This window comes from Bidens hawaiensis, unplaced genomic scaffold (assembly GCF_021521415.1).
Source record: "Bidens hawaiensis isolate Kalapana, Puna unplaced genomic scaffold, B.hawaiensis_p1.1 tig00023208_1, whole genome shotgun sequence".
Taxonomy (NCBI): domain Eukaryota; kingdom Viridiplantae; phylum Streptophyta; class Magnoliopsida; order Asterales; family Asteraceae; genus Bidens; species Bidens hawaiensis.
In genome coordinates, this window is record NW_027493635.1 from 90,829 (window position 1) to 104,408 (window position 13,580).

Genomic DNA, 13,580 nt, shown 5'->3' on the forward strand with positions numbered 1-13,580 from the left:
ATCTATCTAACCCCCAGGTTATCCGTAATCTGCCCAGGGTTCACTTAGTGTTTCTTCAAGTGCGATATAAATACCGGTGTTTGGACATATGGCATGGTAAACTGTGGGTAGATGCACTGTGTGCGCAATGATATTCGGATTTCAACATATGTATTAGTAAACTATGATTAGTATTCCTCTTAATTAAGAGTTATTATAGTACCAATGCACTACAAAAAAAATGTCATTTAGTGACACACATTTTTAATGACATTTAACCTTTGTGCCACTAATTTAGGTTTTTAATGGCACTTTGCTTGTGTCATCTTTGCTTTTAACATATGTTTAGTGACATTTAGTTTTAGTGCCACTAATTTATGTTTTTAGTGGCACTTTGTATATGTCACTAAAAATCTAGTGTCACTCGTTTTTAATGGCATTTAGCTTTTGTGCCACTAATTTAGATTTTTAATGGCACTTTGAGTGTGCCATCTTTGCATATAACACATGTTTAGTGGCACTTAAGTTTTAATGCCACTAATTTATGATTTTAGTGGCACTTTGCATATGCCACTAAAAATCTCGTGTCACTCATTTTTAATGGCATTTAGCTTTTGTGCCACTAATTTAGTTTTTAATGGCACTTTGTGTATGTCATCTTTGCTTATAACACATATTTAGTGACACTTAGTTTGAATACCACCAATTTATGATTTTAGTGGCACTTTGAATATGTCACTAAAAATCTAGTGTCACTCGTTTTTAATGGCATTTTGCTTTTGTACTAATTTAGGTTTATAGCATTTTGCATGTGCCATATTTTGCTTATAACACATGTTTAGTGACACTTAATTTTAGTGCCACTAATTTATGTTTTTAATGGCACTTTGCGTATACCACTAAAATCTAGTGTCACTCGTTTTTAATGACATTTTACTTTTGTGCCACTAATTTAGGTTTTTAATGACACTTTGCGTATACCACTAAAAATTTAGTGTCATACATTTTTAATGGCATTCAACTTTTGTGTCACTAATTTAGGTTTTTAGTGGCACCTTACGTAAACATATTTATTTATTTATAACACATTTTGTGCCATTAATTTTTTGGTGAAGACAACGTGACACACATCAAATAGTCGTCAAAACCTGTTTTAATTTTTGGTGATGTCTACTAAAAGTTAACAAACATAGCGAATATAAATTATTTTATTTATAGGTTAAGTTAAATTAATATATTTATAAAAGCTAAAACGAAAAAAAAAAGAAGAAAATACTCAAAATGAAAAGAAAAAAAAGAGCTAATGAAACACCAGAATCAACATACGATCTCGAAAGGTTACAGCTTGTAAAGAGCCCTTTAACTATTTGTGGTGATATTCATGGACAATTTCATGCTCTTGCTGAACTTTTTTCCACCGGAGGAAACATATGTATTAAACAATATTATCAAATGTTATTTTGTAGTATACAACTATCTGTTAACTTCATGACTGTTTTGTTGTTTACTCTATTTTTACTCGCAGTGGATCGATGGTATTATTTTGTCAAGCAGTTACGGTAAGCATTAGTATTAATCATTCTTTATATATGTATTTATGATCCTCTACTGTCATTTATTTTGTTTAGTTTGTGGTTGCTTTGAAAGTGAGGTATCCACAGAGAATCACTATTTAGCGAGGAAATCATGAAAGCTGACAGATATCATATTCAGTGATTATATCTTTTACAAAGTTATTATTCCATTGACATGTCTACATGCATACTCACTAATAATCTGAATATATGCTTATGTGTGGATGCTTATAACTTCTTTCCAATCATTTAAAGTTTCAGGATTTTGCTGTTAAAAAGTTTCTAGATCAAGAAATAACGGTTGAATCCCATGAGAAATTTAAAATGAGGTATAATTTGTTCATCTCTAATGATTTTAATAATTAATGGCATACTTGTGCAATTGGCTTGTACGGTACACAAAGTGGATCGAAGGTAAAACTCAACTGGGTACAATACATTTGTTCTCCTTCATTTGGATGTACAGGTGATTGTCATTTGATTGATAATGATAGAGGACTGCATAGAGGCGGACACCTAGAATGGTTGGCTTGATTGCTTCCAACTCCAAGGTATAAACATTCTTTATGCTTGTAAACTCTTTAAAAAGTTACTTATTTACATTCCCTTTTTCTTTTCTTTTTCAGGTTATGGAGTAGAGGTTAAAAGAACAGTTGGTCATAAATACGGATCAAGAGCGGTGTGTACCCTTTGATCGTATGTGTGTGTGTGTTAGTGTGTATGTAATATATATATATATATATATATATATATATATATATAATTATGTTGGTGTGTGTACACACACTTGCATATATTCGTGTGTGTGTTACTTTCCAATTGTAACCATTGGTTAGGAACCGGTTAGGAAATTTCACATAGGGATCATCTAACCGAAACCGGTTACTGAACATATACTATTATTGCATATATATATCTTTGTGTGTGTGTGTGTGTAGTTAAACGGGTCCAAGCTTAAAAATAAGCTCGTGCTCGTTTAAGCTCGACTTGATCGAGCATTTTCATGAGTCTATCTCAAGTGGTTCATGAGTGGCTCGGCTCATTTGCATCCCTAAACAAGGCTAGTGTTGACATGGTTGATTTTTAATTGGTTATTATCGGTTTTAGGTTATTAATTAAGCCGGTTACATAAGTTAGTGTCCATATTGTTTACATATTGAAAAGTCTTTGTTTTTTTTATTAGTTACCTTGCATGAAGATGGCGAAAGAGGTTAAAGAGCGTGGTGAAGTTTTAAGTTTTTAATCAAACGTTTGTTACTTCCTTTTTTTATATGATTGATATTTTGACTTGACTTTAGAGTTATTAAACATATGGTATGCGTTTGGTATGTGACCGAACTTTTAGTTGTGGTAAAGATATTATGATTTCTATATATTGGAGTTTTATTTTTATTTTATATTTGTTAAAAGGTGACATTAATATTCAAAAAATTTGTGGTGGCAATAAAAAATGCCACTAAAGCCCAAAAGCTTGTTGTGGCATACAAAATAGTATCATTTAAGACTGAAGGTTTGTAGTGGCAGATAAAAATAGTGTCACTAAAATTTCAACAATAGTGGCAGACAACATAGTGTCACTAAAAGTTCAACAATAGTGGCAGACAAAAAAGTGCCACTATAAGCTCAATTCTGTAGTGGCAAACAAAAAGAAGTGCCACTAAAAGTTCAAAATGTTTTCAATGGCATATGGCAAAAAGTACCACTAAAAGTTCAAAATGTTTTTAATGGCATACAAAAAAAAGTGTCACTAAAAGCCAAAAGTTTGTAGTGGCATACGAAAAAAGTGTCACTAAAAGGCTTTAGTGGTAGCGCTTCTAGTGACACTTTTTTTGTGTGCCACTCATTCCAACAAGGTTCTTTAGTGGCGCTTTTTTGGCTTGTTGTGACACTTTTTGTGTGCCATTAAATGGCTTTTTATTTGTAGTGATGCTTACCAAACTGGGCTTCATTATTGAAGTACATTCGCGATACAAGTTCTTTGATGATCCCTATAATTAAACATAACTTTCGCTTAATTTGCATGATTGCGAGTTTTATTACACAAACATCTTAATTAGGTCCATAGGCTTAGCAAAATTAGGGATGTGTACTAAGAAAGAATTGAGGGTTGTACATGTAATGTAACCACTTGATCATAGTATCCCTCGAACTTATATTCTCCGGAGAGGTCTGTCCTGTTAACGGTAATTACTATTTAGCATGAGAACAATTAACGTTTGATATGAGACTTATGTGTCTGAGTGTCTCGATCAATATGGACATTAGAGGATCGACTTACACATGAGCAAAATAGCCAGCGTCTGAAAAACACTTGATTCGGGTACTAGACGGAAATAATGCTTTGAACTTATCACAATGGAGTATGGAAGCCAATCCACCGGCAGAAGACCCTGACAAAAGAGCCTTTTCGCAACGACTCTTTTAAGTCTAGTAAACTAGCAACAAAGAGCATATAAAGGATTTTACTTACATTTGATGCAGATTTCATTCCTTTGCCAAGTAACTCTTCTATAATGGCATTGAACACCCTTGCACCCCTAAAGTGAAGATTTGTAGCCTTCAAAACAAAGACAAAAGTCATTCCTTCATTACATAATTTGACTAATATATGCATGACTTACAGGATCAACTGCTTCTATATCTCCAGTAAAAGATGACCCATCACAATACCTCATAGCCACCCTATTCCAGTTATAAAAGCCTATTGAAAACAAACGTACAATAACCTTTTGTTATCAGGATATATCATACATGGGCGAAAATTAATAATTAATTGTAAAAATAGTTCCTACTTGGATTTAGTTCTTGCTTATTGCTCAAAATCCCTGTGAAGTTATAGTCGGAACTCTTCATCCTCTTCGACGAACCATATGGACTATATGTCCGTGTACGACAGTCATTTACCGAATTGCACCATCCTCCACCCTAATATTACAATTCATGCATTATTAATATTATATCATATACATTAGTCATAATTATGTATATAGAATACATGTACAACCTGTATGTGAACCAACCAATTGTTAACACCTTCACCAAAACCTGCATCAAACTGGTATGCAGGTGGACTTCCATCCAAACAAACTTCACAACACCATAACAAAGCAATCAAGAACAATACTTTCTATTAATATTAATATTAATATAATAAAACTCTTAAAAGAATCAATAATATTAATCAACCTGCTCCTTTGGCAACAGCTCCTTCAATGGTGGTTATAGCCACTTGATCACTTGCACCTTCTACTTTTAGATATATGATCAATACACAATATACTAATGTGTGTGGTAGCCATAGGTTTGATCTTACTTTTATGATCATCATGTATAAGAATTGCAATGAATTCATGATGAATTCAAGCTAGGATGCATCAAACATCATGCATGTGTGCACTATATATATTATGTACAATAGTATTATCTAACTAAAAGAAAATTTATAAATTGTATTGAGGTCCACCGTCCATACCACATTACACTACACTCCACTGAACGTAGCACCAGAAGCGGTTTGGTAATAAAGGGACGTGGCACGTGCGGTTTGGTTAATAATGGGTTAGTGTTTTAAGCACCTCAAAAGAATGCACGATAGACTGCCCATAAATGTGAATGTGATAATATTATTTATTCTTTTATGTGGTAACCAATATATGGATATAGGTATTAGGTACATAAAATACAAATTTTGAAAGAGTTGGGAAGCTTTTTTATAGATGTTGGACAACATATACCGGTTCAAGCCTTTCTCATTTCAAACTAACTTTGACACAATATAAGTAAACTGCCCCGAAAATACCACACTCGAAATACCGGCCCCTGTATAATATCCGGTTTAACTGGCTGGTTCGAACTGGTTTTTAAAACATTGTATAAATTACTATTGATAAGGTGTTGTAAACTGTAAAGCTATCTTTAAATCCATTTTTACTTATTTTACCATAATTTAATCGTATTTCTTAATTTAGTTTTATACCTGTTTCTCTCTTTTGCTCAATCAAACTAATCAAATCAAGCATTTTACAAATAGTATTTCATTTAAAAAATCATTATATTAAGAAGAATACAAAAACCATAATTTAGAGCAAAAACTGTTATGAATGGTTATTTCACAAGTCACAAGTAATACAGACAGGTACTAAATTGGATACGTTTCTATTGATTTTCCGTATTACCATAACTGAGAACCGAATGTAATATAAGATAACCGATAAAGAAGGGGTGGGAAGCTTAGAGTTTATACATTAACTTGTGTTTCTTATACTCACTACAAAACTTGTCTTCTCCATCACATTCCTATTCTCACAAATATTAAAGTAGAAGCTTTCATATATTCTCCTTCTTCAGTGATCACCACAACTACTCTCTAAAATCCCTTACAAACTATGTGGAGATCATCTTATCTGTTACTGAAGCAGCTGGGAGTTTCATCAACTGTTGTCAGGCCAAATCCGGTGCCATTCAGATGCAGAAAAACCAGTTTCATTGAAGCTAATCACAGATTACGTGCCTGTTTGTTTTCTAGTCCGACCGGGGATAAGCAAAAGGACGATGACGACGGTATAACGTATGCGGAAGCCAAGAAGCTGATGAAGCTGGTGAATGTGGAGGCGTTGAAGACGAAATTAAGTTTAGATGGGAAGGAGACCATCCGTTATTCGGATCTTCTGGATGCGTGCGAGAGTATTGGCGTCACCAAATCCGTCGAGGAAGCGAAGCGGTTCGTTAAAGTTCTTGATGAGGCTGGTGTTGTTCTTATGTTTAGAGATAAAGTTTATCTTCATCCAGATAAGGTGCATTCTTCTGTTCATGTTCATATGTGAATTATTTGATTAAACATTTGAGTTAGTATATTTGTTTAATTGAAGTACTAGTAGGGATGGCAATGGGTCGGGTTTGGGACGGGTTTAGGTAATCCCAAACCCATACCCGATTAGTAAAATCCATCACAAACCCGTTGGATTTTTGTCGGGTAATTACCCGGCGGGTATCTTATGCCCAATCAAAACCCATCGAGTATTTATCGGGTTTTGACAAATTATAACTAATTGATTATAACAAATGAACAATAATATTTATCGTAAAATCTCTCAAATAAATGGCTAAACAAGTTTCACATAAATTTATGTATATTGTTTGATATTTTTTTGGTTGCTAAGGTATTCACTAAGCAACAATTTCTAATAATAATAATAATAATAATAATAATAAAAGTTATATCGGGTATATAATCGGATAAATGGGTTAATGTTATCGGGTAATCAGGGTCGGGTAACAGGTATTTTAGAAATCCCAAACCGTCCCAAACCCATGAAAAATTTCAAAACTAAACCCAAACCCGTCCCAAACCCTAATGGGACGGGTTTACCCGTCCTATTTATGTCGGGTTTCGAGTATTTCTATCGGGTTCGGGTTTCATTGTCATCCCTAAGTACTAGAAGAGAATTGATGCATGTAATGAGAATTATATAGGGTTTCAAATTTTTTTATAAATTTTGGAAATGATGTTGAAAACTTGAAATGCCTTGTTTTTTTTTTTTTGTTTCTATTCAACATTTGACAATTAGTAACAGTTTATGTTTAATGTTTCTACTCAACATTTGACAATTCAATAGTTTTGCCATTAGGTAATTAACGATTTCAAGAGTATAATATGATTGCTTTAAAACTACTTAGAATATGAATCAAGTACAAAAAGAACCCAGATTTTCTCAAGTAATTCTTGTACCCTCTTAGAAGTAAAGCTTTGATTCTTTTATATGCACACCACTTTGATTTGATGCTATATGGGCATTTAAAAAATGTAAAAACAGTTTAACATATGTTGTGAATGATAATTAGTTAATCAAAAGTTATGTCATGTTATTGTCATATAAATAATATAAGTAATGAGACATTAATTAACTAACTAATCAAATACACATTATGTTTAGCTAAGACAAAATAATTATTTAATGTTTTTAAATATAAGAAAATAAGTGTAGAGAATGTAATTAGTTGGATTTGTATTGGCCCGCACATTGGAGTTCCTTGTCTCGTTAATTAGGTAGAGCAAAAATGGGCAAAGATAATAAGTTTATAAATATTTTTTTTAATTCAAATGAACATTAATAAATTGATTATAAATAGCGTAATTATGTAGTTTTTATGCAATATCATCATTGACCAGGTGGTTGACCTAGTTAAAAGGGCGGTCCCTCTAGCCCTGACACCAGAAGATGACCCGAGAAGGGAAGAACTGCGGGTTCTACAAGCAAAACAACAAGAAATCGACGCGCTGGCTCACAAACAGGTGCGGTGCATTATGTGGACGGGGCTCGGGTTCTCATTAGCTCAAATTAGCCTCTCTTTTCGTCTTACATATTGGGAATTCTCATGGGATGTTATGGAACCTGTTGTGTTTTTCACCACCACATCGGGTTTAATAATTGGTTATGCTTACTTTTTATTTACTTCGCGGGAGCCCACATATCAAGATTTTATGAAACGGCTGTTTCTTTCGCGTAAAAGGATTTTAATTAAGAAACATAACTTTGATATCGAGCGGCTTAAAGAGCTACAAAATAAATGTAAATCACCGTTAGATGCACATCCTTCGGCTAAACATCACGTATCAGAGGATGAATCTGAAACAAGGGATCTCTAACATTGCCATAGAAAGTTTGACTTTTAGAGTTGACTGGTGTTGTTGATTATAAAATTTTAAGAGTAGGAAAAGAAAAGTAAAGGGTGTGTTATTAAAAATTTCAGGGTTGTAAAGTGGAGTTTTTTAACGTTGTGTAACTGGATTGATCATTAAACTAGTTTATCTTTTTTTTTCCCTCTTAAATTATTTAAACTAGGTTTGTGCCTATCGTAACGCAACGATGTATTAAAGTGCGTTCGAATGCCACAGGTTAACTATGTCACGTTAAGGGCATTCGTATAGCTAATGATAAAAAAAATAACATATTAAAAAACAAAAAATACGGTACGTACATTCATTTTTTTTTTAAATTAACATCTATTTTAAAATAAAGGGATATTGGTTTTAAATACTCTTAACTTTGACTCATTGGTAGATATCACTCCCAACTTACGAAATGTTCTCCAACACTCCCAACTTTTAACATATTTTCTTCTGACACTCCCGGGGTAACGAGACACTAACTTCGTTAGTGTTTGGGGGTAAAAAATATCATTTTTCAAAGTTCAAGTATTAAAAACAAAATTTTAATTTCATCTCCCCATGTGTTTAAACAAGAACAGCTAGGAAACATTACAAACTTTATATAAAAAAAACAAGGCACAAACTTCCGACAACGACTTATCCAAACACACAATTCAACAATAAAAACTAAACACTAACATACAACTCCTAGACACGTTTCGATTCATACAATCGATTATTCATAATCATCATTATACAAACCTGATCACTTAACCAGCAAGAGTTCCAACAACCGGATACTTAGCTTCGAACTTCTTCTCCCAGACATCGAGAACACTTATCTCTTTTTTAGTGAGTCCATCGAGTGATCCGATAACATCTTCTTCGTTCTTGATCATCTTGGCTAGGGCTCTGGTGGCGTCTTTGCCGACGAAGATGGCGTAGGAGCCGCCTGGGCCGTAGAAGGATCTGCCGGTGGTGACATCAAAGATGCGGACCTTGACCACGATGTATATGGGTTTGGAGGAATCGGTGCCGTCGTATTGCTTCAGCTGTTAAAATAAATAATTAACAAAATTTTGTTTTTAATCCTTGAACTTTGAAAAATGACATATTTACCCCTAAACACTAACGAAGTTAGTGTCTCGTTACCCCAGGAGTGCCAGAAGAAAATATGTTAAAAGTTGGGAGTGTTGGAGAACATTTCATAAGTTGGGAGTGATATCTACCAATGAGTCAAAGTTAAGAGTATTTAAAACCAATCCCTAAAATAAAAGTATGTGCTACCGTCACAAAAAATAAATTAGTAAACGTTCAAAACAGTATCAGCACTCGTATAAAAGGAAACAAAACAACGAAACTTGATGCACAAAGCTGTAATGGTACGCCAAAGCTCTGTTAAATGAGTTCTATGTATAGTTGGGCCATCCATCATAACGAAGTTTTGACGCGCGTAACATACAAAAAACTCATTAAATGGTTTTGTTATACCTCACAGGTTTGAGGCATTTTTGTCATGGTTCACATGAATTTATGTGACCATTGCTTTAATGCTTACTTTGTGATATGCTACATATGTTAATTAACCTCTGTATGAATAGCAGAAGTAAAGGATGGTTTTTGGGGAATCTCCAACGCTCCAGTGTTACCATCTAACATTTCAATAACTTCACGAATCGACGGTCTTTGTGTTGGAAGTGTTTGTATGCACCACAAACCGACTATCGTCATCTTTCTAACATATTTGTTTTCTTCCACACTCGTCATCATCAAAAACATATTCCTTATCCTTCAGACGATTGTAGATCCAGTAAGGAAAATATGAATCACTTGTACTTTTGGAACCTACCTCAACGCCCACATTTTTATTTCCTCCAACCATTTCTAGAATCAACATCCCATAACTATAAACGTCAGATTTATGGGTGACTCCTTCGATTTTCTGTTGAAAACTTCAGGAGCCATATACCCAACGGTGCCTCTGGCCTCTGGCATAGAAACAATACTCTTCTCCCTTGAGTACAACTTTGCGAGCCCGAGATCTGCTATCTTGGGACAAAACTTGTCATCAAAGAGAATGTTATGCAGATGGAGGATATGAGGATTGCACCCACGATGCAAGTAGTCGAGAACTCGAGCTATTCCAAGTGCCACCCCATAAAACTTCATCACTCCTAACTGTTCGTTTGAATGTAATGAATCATGATTATGATGTACAAACTTTTCTAGTGATCCATTTGGCATGAACTCGTATATAAGAGCTCTCTTATTGTTGTCTGAACAAAACCCTAACAGGGAAACAAAGTTAATGTGGGAAATCATACCAATGCTTGCGACTATATTAACGAACTCTTTCCCACTGGCTCTAGAGGAGTTCAAAACTTTAACCGCCATAAGACGCGCGGCCATCTAATAGCTTTCCTTGAAACACAGTTCAAAAACCTCCACCGCCTCGCCTAACCTAACTTGGAATGAGTTAGTTATTAATTTCTTGACATCGTGATACTTGTACCTCTTGATAGTTAAGGCTCCAAATTGCTTGATAAAAGTTTCAACACTTGTATCGTCCTCACTTTTATATTTGAATATTGTGGCTATATAACTGGTTGGTGAAAACTTCATTAACATATACATTATGCATATAAGCACAACTGACAATAGAGGAGCTCCAACTCCAACAACTACTATGATTCAAAGATATGCAGCTAGTATTAGAACACCTAAAAGCATTCTTTGCGAATTCTCAAATCAAAATTGACCTTGAAGTGAAACTTACCTACCTTCACTATCCATTTTTTTTCATGTCCAGATGCAATACAAAATTTAAATATTTATATTAGAAAAATAAACTTTAGTAATCAAGAATTCCACAAAATTAAAGGGATTTATAAAAGGGAAAATTCCTAAACTAGCTATTTTTAACCTTTTTTTTTAGTTTTATCCAAAGACCAAAACATATTCCAAATATAGTCAAACTAATTCGTCGGATCCGACGGAAACCGTTCCTAATCCGAAGGATTAATGACCCTATTAGACGCGCCATAAGGCATACTATTCCGTCGGATCCGACGGTTTACAGTTTGCCCGGCGAATTAATGAAACAAACTGATATAAACAGTAGGATTTAACGGTTCAGTTCATGCTTCTGTTGGATGTGACTGTTTAATTTGTCCAACAAACCCTATATTTTTCAATTCGGGGGTTTTTGATTTGAGTTCTAGAGTAAATTTGAACATTATAGTTGTGTTCTCCTCGAAAAACTAAGCAATTTACACTATTGATTTGCTTGATTTTGTGGAGAAATAAAAAAGATGGAGATGAACGTTGGTTATATGGAGGTTTAGAGTTTGAGAGATAGAAGATGAAGAATTCTAATTCTGTCGGATCCACTAATACGTTGACACGTGACTCGATTTTAAAGGTCCCAAAATTCCGTCGGACGATGTGAAAATTCCGTCGGATCCGACGGAAAAAATGGCTATTTGGGGATATTTTTTTTTATTGTAAACCTGGGCTATTTTTGCGAAAACTTTTGTCAAATAAGGCAATTTTGAGAAATTTCCTTAAAAAGAATTGTGTTTTGAAAATACCATAAAATTACTCAACACGATATGTGTTATTCACATCTTAAATATTTCAAACGTTATATGTGTAACATTTTTCTCAGTAAAATCATAAGATGTAGGAAAAATATGTATACATGGTGGAATGAGAAACAGTTATACAAACATTCAATTGCTAAATAATAGTTATACTATAAAAGGGAACACGGAATCACTTATAAATAATTATTTGTGGTCAAAAATCAGTTTTTAAATCATTTGAAAGGAAATGGTTGGTTATGAACTTGTGATTACAGAAAACATTAAGTAATGAGGTTATGATTCTAGAAAACATTAATTGGTGAATTAAGTGGTAGTTCTATACATGAAAACCAGATGACTTGGAAGCCTATAACGACATGCTAGTTGAATACCATGTGAATATATTATATTGCTTTAATAGTATAATAAGATATACAAGGGAGAGTTCATAAGATTACCAAGAAAATTACTACCAATCAATCAATCAATCAATCAATCAATCTTAATTCTACTTTTTGTATTTCTTTAATTTATAAGGGAGAATGTAAAAATAAAAATAAAAAAAAATGTAGGTCACCAAGTTACATATCATTCTAAAATATTTATCAACTTAATTATCTGACACTGAATAGTTTAAAAATTCTATTTTCGTAACGTTATATATATTCTTTGAAGCCACCTCCATCGTGCTCTACAATGCCATCACCAGTAATCACTAGAGAATACTTGTTTAATAAGTTTACCTAGAAACAACATTTTTCAACTTGATCATCGGTTTGGTTTTCCTTTGGTTTCATAAATTAATGGGATATTAGTTTTTAATACTCCCAAGTTTAATCCTTTGGTAGGAAACACTCCCAATTTTTGATTTGCTACTCACCGCTTCCGACTTTCACCTTATTTTCTTCTGTCACTCCCTAACTAACGGAGCACTAACTTCGTTAGTTTTTTGCTAACGTGTCATTTTTTAAATAAAATAATAAAAAAAATATAGGTCCCACACACCACATCATCTCTTCTTCTTAAAAAAACCATAACTCCATTACTACCTCCACCCAACCCACCACCCTCCACCACCGCCACCACCACCACCACCACCCACCTCTCCTTCCATCTCAAACAACCATCTGTCTCAGACTAATATCCACCCTCGGCTGTAGTAAAGCCGACAACGGCTGTCGTATATGTGTAACCACCAACCGATGATGATGCTCCGGCGAAGAAGTCGGTGGTGGCTCGAAAGTTCAGACGACTCTTGGTCTCCGGCGGTTACTACAGAAGCATTGAGTCGGTCGGAAGCATCCCGGTGTTCTGAAATGCAACTCCGGCAGTCTGTTAAGTTTTCCGATGAACCTCGCTATTCCAGAGAAGGGTTCAACCGAGCTCCCACCAGCATTCTTGTTCTTCGGGAAACGTTCATAGTGAGGTGCTATGAAGGATTGGGTTTCGTTGGCTGTGTTTCAAGCTTTTCCGTCGAACCTCGTTATTCCGGCGAGGGTTCCGACGAACTTCCACCCGCATTCTTGTTCTTCGGGAAGCATTAATAGTGAGGTGCAATTATGGCTAGGGTTCCATTGGTTGTGTTTCAAGCTTTTCCGGCAAGTTGACTCTATATTTGGTAGGGGTGGAGGCGGTGGTATATGTAATTGGGGTTTTTTATATAAAGAAAATAATCATTTTACACATAAGCATGTCATACGTGTAAAAATAGTCCACGTCAACAAAAAACTAGCGGAGTTAGTGCTCCGTTGATTAAGGGGTGATAGAAGAAAATAAGTTGAAAGTTGGGAGCGA

General features: G+C 34.4%; 3 protein-coding genes and 1 pseudogene across 3 annotated transcripts in view; 2 read left to right on the forward strand and 2 right to left on the reverse strand.

Moving 5' to 3' along the window:
• The window catches only part of LOC143567066 (uncharacterized), a 233,285-nt gene that overhangs the window by 31,033 nt on the left and 188,672 nt on the right, over positions 1-13,580 (forward strand). The gene's annotated exons all lie outside the window — the stretch shown is intronic.
• Positions 45-5,247, reverse strand: LOC143567067 (pectin acetylesterase 8-like). Its single transcript, XM_077053586.1, has 9 exons — positions 4,740-5,247; positions 4,558-4,640; positions 4,346-4,478; positions 4,175-4,254; positions 4,024-4,110; positions 3,832-3,956; positions 3,667-3,727; positions 3,488-3,541; positions 45-116 (listed from the first exon to the last, which is right to left on the reverse strand). Exons 1-9 carry the CDS (start codon positions 4,903-4,905, stop codon positions 45-47), a joined length of 861 nt encoding a protein of 286 aa, XP_076909701.1. The 5' UTR covers positions 4,906-5,247.
• On the forward strand, positions 5,875-8,217 carry LOC143567058 (calcium uniporter protein 2, mitochondrial-like). The gene is made up of 2 exons (XM_077053579.1): positions 5,875-6,346; positions 7,723-8,217. Exons 1-2 carry the CDS (start codon positions 5,939-5,941, stop codon positions 8,197-8,199), a joined length of 885 nt encoding a protein of 294 aa, XP_076909694.1. The 5' UTR covers positions 5,875-5,938; the 3' UTR covers positions 8,200-8,217.
• On the reverse strand, positions 9,781-10,995 carry LOC143567068 (LEAF RUST 10 DISEASE-RESISTANCE LOCUS RECEPTOR-LIKE PROTEIN KINASE-like 2.1 pseudogene; annotated as a pseudogene).